Source organism: Ursus arctos, unplaced genomic scaffold, assembly GCF_023065955.2.
Source record: "Ursus arctos isolate Adak ecotype North America unplaced genomic scaffold, UrsArc2.0 scaffold_3, whole genome shotgun sequence".
NCBI lineage: Eukaryota > Metazoa > Chordata > Mammalia > Carnivora > Ursidae > Ursus > Ursus arctos.
The window spans coordinates 47,461,008-47,473,260 of NW_026622985.1; the positions used below are offsets into that span (position 1 = coordinate 47,461,008).

The following is a 12,253-nucleotide window of genomic DNA, read 5'->3' on the forward strand; positions in this document are numbered from 1 at the left end:
ATTACACCTACATTGTAGCCTGTGCTTAAATGGCTCTCCTAAAAGTCCTAGAATGGAGCTTATTATTTGCTCTCAAAATGTAAGCACGGAGAATGCATGTGAGATGTGTGGCCCTCTGGGTGACATGTTTTGTTCTTAGCTATGCTCAAAGGTGAAGTCAACAATCATCTGGCAAGCAGGTGGGGAGTGAAGCCAATAGTCTAAACTGCCCAGAGACTAGGATGAGCCAAAAGGAGTTGATGTGCCAGTCTTTACCAGTGTGTTTGGTGATTTGGAGCACCAGGTGTCTGCTGTGGTATTAGGTGAGGTTAAGTGACTGTTGTGTCCATCAGTTTCCCAGTTGCCAGAATCTCCAGGGTCCTGTTGCTTAAGACAAATATTGTCAGGTGCATTATTTGCACAGTCCTGCTTCTGTTACTGAAATTGAAGGGGAACAAGGATCCTTAAATCTCTTTATCCCATTCTCTCGTGTCTTGATGAATAGTGGTTTGATTATATTGATATAATCATGGAGTTTATGAAGCTTGTCCAGTAAAGAAATGGATTTCCTTGAGAGGAGAAAAAGCTGAGACTAATAAGGTGAGAAGCTGAACCCTTCCAGTGATTTGAGAAAGCACTTCAGACAAAAAGCCTGGGGCGCCTGGGTGGCTCAGTCGTTAAGCGTCTGCCTTCGGCTCAGGGCGTGATCCCGGGGTCCTGGGATCGAGCCCCACATCAGGCTCATACACTGGGAGCCTGCTTCTTCGTTTCCCACTCCCCCTGCTTGTGTTCCCTCTCTTGCTGGCTGTCTCTCTCTCTGTCAAATAAATAAAATAAAATCTTAAAAAAAAAAAAAGCCTAGAAAATGATGGTATCTTAGATAACATCATTCATAGGCAAATTTGTTTTTTGGTGTATGGTGCCTCCTCCTAATCCATGAAGGCATCCACCCCATGTGGGTCTACTCTTCCTAGGTGGTGGCCCAAACTGTAGAGTACTTTTTTTGAGCCAAATCCAAGGACTTTGTTCTAGTCCTTCACAGCTCTATACTAAAACATTGGATAAATGATTCTGCCCTAAAGTCAGGCAACTATGGATTCATTAGCCCTTCCCCTTTGTTAACTCATTTATCAAGAATTTACAGTGTACCTACATGTTCCAGGTACCATGCTAGGTGTGAGAATTACTGAGATGAATACAGTACAATCCATGAACTGAGGAACATAGTCTTATGGTAGATAAAAGTACCTGGCTAACATAAGAGGGGTTATTATTATCTAACACAGTGGTGTTATTACAGGTATGGTACAAGACACAGTGGGAAGGAATATAGATGAGGAAGCTGACCTTTTACTTGGAGTGGTTGGTTAAGAATTCTCATTGAAGGTGGTCTTGAAGAATTTGATCTGGGAGGTAGCGAAGAGGTGATAGTATCCTTTGCAGAAAGAGGTACTAAAGCATGGAAATGTGAATGTGAATTGTACCATCCAGGAATAATCAGGACCCACAGTCAGCAGATGTGCTTCAGTACAGCCATTCAGGTAGTGTTCATTTTGATTATTTGGTGCCTGTGCCTCAGCAGTCGTGAATAATGTTGAACATAATGACAGATTGCATGGAAACACAGGACTTATGTGTGAGGAAAAGAAGGAAGGAGAGAAAGTGGAGTGGGAAGAAATGAATTATGAAGGAACATGAATACCAACTGAAGAGTATGCAGGTCACCAAATTTTATTTACTCACCCATTCATTCATTCATTCATTCAGACTGTCCCTAGAGGCAGGGATGCCAGATAGAAGGCTTGATAAAGAATCTAATTAAGATAAATAATTATTTGAGGGGTGCCTGGGTGGCTCAGTTGGTTAAACATCTGACTCTTGGTTTTGACTCAAGTCATGATCTCAGGGTCATGGGATCGAGCCCTGCATTGGGCTCCATGCTCAGTGTGGAGTCTGCTTGAGATTATTTCCCTCTCCCTTTCCCTTTGCCCCTCCCCCCACTCACGCTCGCTCTCCCTCTCTTTCAAATAAACAAATAAATAAAAGCTTAAAAAGATAATTACTTAAGCCAAGGCAGCATTCATTGAAATGGAAAGGAGGGCCCAGATATGAAAGATATTTTTAAGACTTTAGTGTACAGGCTTTGGTGATTATCTTGGGAAATTTAAGAATCAGAGAAGTGAAATATAATCTGAGGTTTCCTAAATGGGTAATGGAACGTCTTGCATGTACTCAGAGTTTGTTGAATCGAGTAGAGTGTTAAGAGTTATTTTCTAGTGTTTTCCTCTAAAGATGAAATTATGGCAGAATTTCACATTCTGAGGCAGAAGAGAGAGACTGTGGATCTGGTGATGCTCAATGTACTGGCACAGTAGGCTTATTTCACCAATAAACTCTCTTACAGTAGATGTTATGAGGCTCATGGAGCCTACTCTTTAGAGGAATTGGGGCCATAATGGCTCCATCTAAGAAGAGAAAGGACCTGCGGATGAGTGTGAATGGCTTTGCAGACTAAGCTTTGCATTACAACTTGCTCTGTGTCTGGGAAAGATATTTTAGAGACACATAGTTTTTGTTAGTTACAAAATTACAAAAGCATTGTTTTCTCAGTGACGCATTTTCCAAAATAATACCAATTATCCACCAGGAAAAAAAAATTATAGTAAGAAGTTCAGACTATAGTTAAAAAACCAAGAAAGATTGTGGTAGGACTATGAAGTCTAAATCTAAGAAATTGAAAGCTTATACTGTGAGAATTCATGTAGACATTCATTCCAAAATTTTTTTTTAATTGTTTTTGTGACTGAGTTCAGTCTATTCAATGGCAAGATAGGTTCTTTAGTAAAGGAGACTTGTTACTTAATGAGTCATTACTGAAATTGTGATGAGTAGGTAGACAATCTTGATATCTCATCAGTTCTGCTAGAGTGGCCTGTAATTCGTTGTGATGCTAGAGAGAACACTGGGCTAAAAGTCAGAAGACTGGCCCTTCCACTTAACCACTTTCATGTCTGCGACCAAATTCCTGAGACTTTCTAAGCCTCCAATTCCTCATCTGTAAAATGGGAATAATAATGGCTTATCATTATACTCCAAAGGGCTGTTGTGAAGATTAGAGGAGATGATCCTTGGGCAAATTCTTTATGTCTGTGAAGTTCTGCTGATTTGCCATTTGATTACTGTGAACAGGCCATGGAGGTGGAACGGCTAAAGAACCTATGGAAACAACCCCAGGACGCTGTTAATGAGAGCATTGTGGGCTGGGGCACTATAATGTGTTAGTGCCTCTCTTGTCCTGGGCGCACGGGCAAGCTAGGACATTGCAAGATGTCAGCCCCTTGGACTGTTGCACTGTGCTATATCCCAAGATATTATAGCAGTAACCTACTTGTAGGCAGCTGACCAACTTGTTGTCAGAACGCATCTTTCTGAAGCAAGACTCCTTATCTCTTATTGTGGATTTACGTAGCTCAAAGAATAGATTCAGGAACCAAAATAACAATTCTTGGATCTCAGTAGTTAAAAGATGCATAGCAGCAGTTTTGCTCTTGCTGTGCTTGTGTTTATCTCCTTAAATGTTCATGTATATATTTTTACAGCATGGACAAATTAATGTGCAAATTAATTGAAACTATTAATTGAAAGCAAATGCATTTCCTTATCTGCCTGGATGATCTGTACTCACAATAAGCATTACTTGCTTTTTTTCCCTTTTTTCATTTATCTATCCACTTGAAGGCCAGTTTCCTATTATTTCTACATCAGGCTTATTGTAAGAATGACTAATGTACTAGGGGAAAATTTCCGATTCTAAGAAAATAGTCTGTTTCTCTGCAGCTCATTTGGGTAAAGAAGTGTGGGAATATTTAAGAATAAATTGCCCATTCTTATTGACAGATGTTCTCTCACTGACCCCTCTTTCATTTCTAAGCAGCTAAAAATTGTCTTAATTTGTGTAAAATTCTGTATCAGTTTTGTCCCTAAAAGGTGTGAACAAGGCTGTTAAGCTGTTGATTTTTTTGGCCACGAGGAAAGAGAAGTTTATGTAGCTGATATGTGTGTGTGTGTGTGTGTGTGTGTGTGTGCATACACACACATACACACACACAATGCATGTATGTGTAAAGGATCGATACTCCTGAAACATTTTAGGAGAGATTTTAAAATGACCCTAGTTCAGTTATGCAGCTATAGTCGTCATGATAATTTTGGTTTAATGTGGCTCATTGGGAATGGAGATGCAGTAAATGGAAACTAGTATGTATCAACGTAGAAATGCATATTAATTTTCTTTTTACAGTTTTCAGATAACAAATCTTTCATAATATTAGAAGAATATGTCATGATTAGGCAGTTATTAAAATGGCTGAACGGAAGAGAGAGTAGTTTACATTTTAAATATTTACTGATATTTTGGAAGCCAAATTCATATTTCCATCGGAGATTCATTTTGCAGGTCAGGTCTAGAGCTATGAAGGCAAAAACCCAACAATTATGTAACTAGCCATGAATCAGCATGTCATGGACATTTGTTATGCATGTTTGGGGAAATAAATGGCAGGTGTGTGGAAATAGAAGCATCTTTTTAATTTTAGATTTGTGGATAAGTAGCAAAACTTCGGCTTTAGTGTTATCACAATTGGACTTTTGGAGATTATTGGTTAAATTTAGCTGTATTTGTACATAAACAAGTATTGATTGAACAAATTGACATTATAGATTAAAATTTTTTAAAAAACACAGAGTAAATCAGTCCCTGATGGAAGATACCTTTCAGTACTACTTCACTTACACAGTCTTAAGGTTTCCTGCCTCTTGCTTTTTGTTATTCTTAATTTAAAATTAAACTGTGCATTGAGAATCAAGAATGTATCAAGAGAATTTATGAAATATGTCAGACTGCAGTGTACAAAGGTAAAAATGTCAAAATCTTCAAAGTCTACATTTGTTAATTTTAAAGTGTATAAATTCAAATCTCACTTGATTTCAATTTTGATTTTACTTTATTACCTTTTAATTATGAAGCAGATGATATCTCATTTTTCTTCCCATAAAGGCAGGGGAGAGTTATAAATATCTGTTAGCATGGTTGACGTGAAAATGATATTAAATATGGTGATATGTAAAAGTACTCTGTGACGCTAAAGAACTATACACATGAGTGTTACTACTTTAAAATATGACATTGACACCTTTTCATTTCAAAGCCAAGGTCAGTATGCCTCTGCTGATACAGAAATCAAAGAGTTTTCTGCTTTTCCTTTTTCATCTTTTTTTTTGGTAGAAATATTGCTTTCTCATCAACATGGAAATTAAGATTCTTCAAATAATGCTAATCAGTATAATTAAGTACAAGTAAGTGTAAAATATGTAAAATTTTTGAAGGACATTTATGAAAGTATACCTTTTATTGTTACTAAATTTTAATACTTTTCCAGGACTAAAGATAAGATGAGAAATAGCTGAACTGATGGCACTTAACTGTTTTAGTAACTAGCCTATTTCTATGTCGAAGACCATTTGAAGTATGATAGGTGCTATTGGTGATATTATATAGTTCTTCCAAGGAAATATGTATTTATATCCTGCTTTATACATTTGGGCAAAAATAGTAATAACACTTTCAAAATACTGATGGGAAAACGAGTCCCAATAAATATGTTGGATTCTCAAGATAAAGAGAAGTACAATTCTCTGCGTTACAGCATTCTCTCTATAAAAATAGTGCAATTGGGATATACTATTTTAGTAAGAAACTCATTAAGTGCAACTTTTAAAAGCTTCTTCTTCCTCTTCTTTTTTTAAACTTTGACATTCCAGTAAACTGTGAGGAAAATGTCCTTCCATTTGCTTTTCCTTTGCTGAAGTGTCTAGAAGTGAGAGTACATTCAAATTAAAAGCAGAAAGTCCCTTAAATTCCTTTCAAGAAGTCCATCCTGTAAGTGCCACTCTTAGAAAGACTATGGCTGTTATTACTTTTGGCTGGAACAAGACTGCAAAAGATTTCAAGAAGATGGAAATTGTAATGGGGGGGGTTTCTCTCATTCTTAGAGTTTATGGCCTATTTGTTCCTTATTTTAGTCCATTACATTTTTTTCACTATGAACTCGTCTCTAGAAGGAAATCTTTGACAGTGATTTTTAAGAATACTATGTAATGAGACACTTATATCCAAATTCCAAAAAATATTTTTAATTTGTATAATAATGATAACAGCAAACAAATTAGAGTGAATAGTATACAGGAAACTAATTACAATTTTGGGAGGTGCTTACTTCCTCACAGATTCCTTCCACACATATCATATTACTTGGTATTCACGATATTCCTGTGCTTTAAGCATGACTGATCAATTTGCTCTTTTATGGATGAAGACTTAAGACACCAGAGAGGTTGATATGACGGCTTCAAAGACCCATGGTCCCCCTGTGGCTGAGCTGAGATGCAAAGCCAATTCTGTCTCTTCCTGTGTGGCTTGGCATAACCTGTATCATACACACCTAATTTTTTTTTTTTTGCGTTCTAGGTTTCTCCTCTACCAGCCCCTCCTGGACGAATATTGACAGCTGAAGGAAGGTTGTGAGTCCGCATCCCGTCCTATCGTCCTTCCCCAGAGTTCCATGATGAGCTCGCCAGTGCAGCCTGGTCAGTCTGGTTCCTTCTTAACCTTTTAACAGACTTTATATGAAAGATGTTGCTTTGTGTTGCTTCAAAGCAAGCAATTTAAGTCATGAAAGGACTTTTTTTTCTGACAAAGATTGGTTAATATAATGAATTCTGAATTTTGTATTCTGTAGCTAATCCTCTATTACATAACCTGGTTTGCTTTCCAGGCATCAATTTCATTTGCATTGTTATCTGAGCATGAGTCTTTAATCCTTCTGCTCCTAACGTAGCATTTGGATTGGATTTTGTGACTTTATTAATATTTATTAAATATGATGTAGGCATCTAATTCACACCCATAGTCTTTCTGACCTAATATGTGTCTGTATGCTTTTAAATTGTGCTGTGGGCTTTGGAAATCAGCTTGGGGATTTACACCTTCTCCATCTCTTTGACACACAGGAAGGATATTTCTTCTCCCTGGCCTTCTTTGCCACCACTCCTGTTTCCTATATACGTATTTAATTATAATCTCAGCACCTGCTTCCTCTGAGTCTAGTGTAATATGTGGCTCATACAGTGTTGCGATCAGCAGAGCCAACACCCATTCCTGCAGGAACAGGGTGTCACTTTTGGAACAAACAATTCAAGTCTCAGAATGATGGAGTAGGGTCAGATATCTCATGTTAATCATGGACAAATTTTAAAAAGAATTTTCTGCTTGGACCATTATAGGATAATTTATTTCTATTTCTATATATTCTTTAAAAGAAATAACCCTTTTGTCATATTGATATCCTTGAGTTATCCAACTCCTGAGGTCAAAACTAGTATAATATTATATTCAGGATTTACAAAAGGAAATCTTTTGCCAAGATTTTCACTCCGTGCAGTGCCACGCCCAGATCTGTGGCTCTGATATTCCACTGTGTCATCAACCTTTCCCCACATCCTCAACAGGCTGCCTGCCAGCTTGTACGTTGAATGTGGAAGTGGAAATTATTGTAAGGTGGAATTATGACTGTTGATTCTAAGTGACAGAGTAAAGTATTCCAGAGTTTTTAGTTTAAGTCATTATTTATAATTGGCATTGTCATCTGAATGAACAGATAAAGAGTTACCTAGGCTTCTTGTCTCCCAGTCCCTGTAGCCCAGTGGTTCTCAAACTTCAGCATGCATTAGCATCACTGGGAGGGCTTGTTAAAAATTAGCCTCATCCCCATAGTTTTTGATTCAGTAGGTCTGGGGTGGGGCCCTAGAATTTCAAGTTTTACAGGTTACCCCGGGTGATGTTATTTTGCCTGGAGACTACACTTAGGGAACCCCTGGTGTAGCCTGCTATACTTGTTCCTTCCGCTGCTCCTCCTTGCCCCACCCCCACCCCACAGACAGCCCTGTGGGGGAGCTACATTGCTCATTACAATTGTAGGATACTATTATTATCCTTTCTGTTAAGATGAACTTAAAATCATGTTTGCATTTTGTATTTGTATATATCGCATTTAAAATATAAATTTATTTTAAATTTAATGTTTCAAAATGGCATAATTGAAAAAAGGCATTTAATTTAGAACCACTGTAGTCAAAAATTTTTTTCCTTTTCTTGTGATGGAATGTGTTGGTATCATTAAAAACCATACTAAAATCAGGAGGAACAAATTGGCTAAGTACAGAAGTGGAAGAAAACTTTTCTCCATTTCTAGAAATTATGGTCTCAAATTTATATAGGGGTTTGTCTTTAATTCTCCAGACTAGAAAATAGACTTTTTAAGTATTAAAAAAGTGTCATGTCCCTTTATTCTCCACCCACCTCTATCATATCCTCCCCATGTTGTTTGTTTACCTCCCACGCTGACTTCACAGAAGAGTGACGGGGGCAGATTGAATGATGAGAAAATACAATTTATGGCAGTGACCACAACTGTATCCAAATGAAACATTTGAAACAGCAACTTTACTAGGATTTGTAATCTTGGAATGGACATAAAAGGCAGATGCCATCATGGCTAATGAAGGATAAAGCTAGATAGGAAAAATTGGGATACAAATTATAATTAAACTCAATTTATGAAACTCACTCACTTTTAAATAGTGCAAGTGTAGCAATTTCAGCGTCTATGTGGTTTTTATTTAGCATTTTTCTAACACCTTTACACCTGGCCGCACTTGTTTTTAATGAGAAACACATAATCCCATTAACAACACTATTGTAAGTGGTCAGATACCCAGTTTAGGTCATCAAAGCCTATTTAAAGGTAACTAGCTTGCAATGAATACAGGAATATTTTGACAACCTTAGTTAAAGAAAAAATGTAATAAGAAATATTTTAATATGGTACATGCTTAAAGAAAAGGGGACTCAACAGCAGGAAGATAAAGGTAAGAAATATTTATACTTAATGTGCGCTCTGGACACCTTTCAGGATTTCTCAGGTAGGTCCATTATCACTTCTAATTTCATTCTAAAAGTCATGTTTTTTTGGAAGGTTCGTGTAAGGGTGGTACCACTCTTAGTTTTCTCATCTTATGTGTGGAGCAGGGTGAGATTTTTGTTGCTATTGAGATAACTGCTTAAGAGGTAAAGTATACTGGGCTTTATACGCAAGTAATGAATCATGGAACTTTACACCAAAAACTAGGGATGTGCTGTATGGTAACTAACATAACATAATAAAAAATTATTATTAAAAAAAAGAAGAAAGCTACAGAAATGGTGTGGATATGTAAGGAGCCAATGGCCAGAAGTAACATTACCGAATTTTGTGTGATAAAAGAAAGAAGGAAAACAGAGGGTGCATGTACCTAACCCCTCCTGAGGGAGAAGAAATAGACATGATTAAAGGGGGTTTGAAGTTAAATAGAAGTCTTGTTGTCTGCCCAGCATAGGTTGTTGGTTGTGTAGAAAGTGGACGTGCATCCTTGCTTCAAGGTGCATGTGGAGGAGGAGGGAATAGGATGTATATAGCTCAATTTTTTATATTCAAGATGATAACAACTTGTAACATTTTTTTTAAAACTCTGAGCTTTTATATATAAGTGTGTTGTAATACATAAGATGGGCAAATACTTTGGACTCTTTCAAAAAATATAAAGTAAAATAATACCAAATACTTTGATTAATTCCATATATACCTGATACTGATTCACAACTGGTAATATTTGACAATTGAAATCAGCATACCCTTCCCCCAAGAACATTGATCTTATAATAAGAAAATACCCGTTGAGACTGCTGTTTTAATCAGGAAGTTCTTGCCAGCCATGAGATTTGTTCAGTTAGGAGAAGGGAAAAAGTGGGTGATAAATGAGACAACTACTGAGTGAAGTTCATTTGACTTTAGAATCATTAAAATTTCCTTGTGTACTTTTTAAAATAAATGTTCTGCTCTATTGAGAGCAGCATACAGAAGTCTTAATCAATTCTGTTTGGGAAGTTTTTATGAATGAAATATGAACTGAGGAAAGTCATAGCAAATGGGCCAGGTGGGTGGGAGTCTTTTCCATTTATTACAAATGCAAACTGTGATCAGAGACCTGAAATGCTCTTTGCATATATGTAAAAGAAAATGTTCTGGCCATAAACATGAAAACATTCTTCTGATATTATTAGCCTGTATCTTATGGTGCCATATATATTCTACTGGTGAGAAATAACCTAATCTTTTGATTTAGAAAAAGTGTTTTTCTTACATCTCCTTAAAAAAAAAAAAGCTATCTAAAAAGAGACTTAAATTGGCCTGAGGCAATCACCATCCATTTGTTTTGCTTTTGTTCTGCAAAGGGCTCTAAGGAGTTATTGTGCACCAGAAAAATAGACTCACTCCAGTTATTCCAGAAATTCTTTAATAGTCAGTGCTTTGGACAGAATATTTATGTTTGTCTTGAAAATTGGTTCTGGGATAGTGTGAATTCTTGTTTTCCACATAAAACTTCTCCATCCATGTTCAATTATAGTTGATATCAAGTACTAAATATTACCATCTTGATCATGTATTCAGTCAAACAATGAGTGCTGATTTTTGAATATAGAACTCACTGGTTTTTATTTTAATCTTGGTGCCTCAATAATGTTCTAAGTTAGAGCACTGGGTGTTGCTTTTGGGCACTGAGGAGCCTGCGTGGAGGGAAGACTATGGATAAGACTGGCAGCTAGCTACTGCAGTTGAGATAGTCAGTCGTTCAAAGCTCATTAAGCATTTTGGGCCAGGCAGTGTGTTACTCTGTAGGGATGCAAAAAGTACTTTGGTTTCTACCCTTATGGACAGCACCCTTTAGTGAGAGAGACAGAAGAGTAAGTAGTTTGGGTCCATTCAGTGTATTACATATTTTAATAAATACAGGAGCAGAAATTAATTTCTTCTGTATAGCAGTATGGATAACATTTCTAGTAATTTATTTTTTATCAGGATAGCCAAATCTCAGAAGGAAAGACTTTAGGGCTCATCTAATCTAGAGTTTTCCAAACATTTCAGATAATAAACATTATGTGGGGCTTTTGTTATAAATACAGATTCTCAGATTCCTCCCCTAAACAGAATTATGCAGTCAACTTAGGTGGAGGGTACTAGATAACAGATTGAATAATGCTCTTCACTGTGACTTGGCAAAGTGCAGAAATGTTTTTTAATCTAACAAGCACTAGAATTTCTCATTTTGAGACTCTAGAAAAACAAAAAATACATCATTAAATCCTATCTCAATATAGGTATTTCTCCTGTGAGCTAATATATAACTCAGTGGTTTTGCTTTCTGCTAAATGAAAAGCTAGTGCTATTGAAAACGAGAGGAGGTCATAATTTGTGGGGAAATTCTTTTGGCTTATATGTATTCTCTGCTGTCTAGGCCATTCTGTCTTTATGTGGAGGTGACCCAAAGACATAGATAGGGTACATTCCCCCCCCCACTCAAAACCGATTACTACTTATTTTAACCCAGATCAGATTTTTAGTATGATCCCAAGAATATAGAAAACATGATTTAAGCCTGGAGATTTTTAAGAGTAAATAAATTAGGCTGCATCAACCTTAGAATGATTCCAGCATGACTTTTACTGTTGATGAATCTAATTTATATCATGTAATTTTGACAAAAATGTAGCCAAAGGAATTTTTGAAACATAGAACACAGTGTGCATGATGCCTCTTGATACTGAGCAATGCTTTGGCCTTGTGGACGAGCGTCTAGGTGAGTTTGGATAGTAGAGTTGCTATAGCTGTGGCACAGTCCTGTGACATTAGTTTTCAAAGCCCATTGCCTAAAGGTAGCTAATTTCTCTTTTCTTCACCACTGTGAGAATACTTATAACAATTTCTCCACCAATGTGGAGTGAGAGGACCAGGCTTAGACAAACAGAAGTTAAAGGTTTGTGGAAGATATTATATTCTATTCCTTTTCTCATTGGCAAATGTTAGGCAAAAATTGAGTTTTCCCTTCATGTCTCTGTTTTGCTAAGCAGCTGCATTCTCTTACAGAAATGTAGTAGATTTAACTAATGATCAAAAAGTTCTTTGAAATATAAATTGTTATGGAAATGCTAAGTAGTATAAACAATTTGAGGGCAAGCATTAATAAAAGCTTCACTGCAAGCATTTTTAAAGAGGACTAATAAAAGTTTCACGGTTCAATTAATACAGCACAACATTGGGTTTTCTAGAAGCATATGGGGCCC

The 12,253-nt window shown here is 36.7% G+C and overlaps 1 protein-coding gene across 3 annotated transcripts in view; it reads left to right on the forward strand.

Annotated features, from left to right (window-relative positions):
• The window catches only part of HDAC9 (histone deacetylase 9), a 906,012-nt gene that overhangs the window by 61,661 nt on the left and 832,098 nt on the right, over window positions 1–12,253 (forward strand). For all 3 annotated transcript variants that reach the window (XM_048213039.2, XM_048213041.2, XM_048213042.2), the window contains exon 2: window positions 6,506–6,624. In XM_048213039.2, the coding sequence (XP_048068996.1) occupies window positions 6,600–6,624 (25 nt within the window). In that variant the 5' untranslated portion in view covers window positions 6,506–6,599. The remainder of the gene's footprint in view (window positions 1–6,505; window positions 6,625–12,253) is intronic.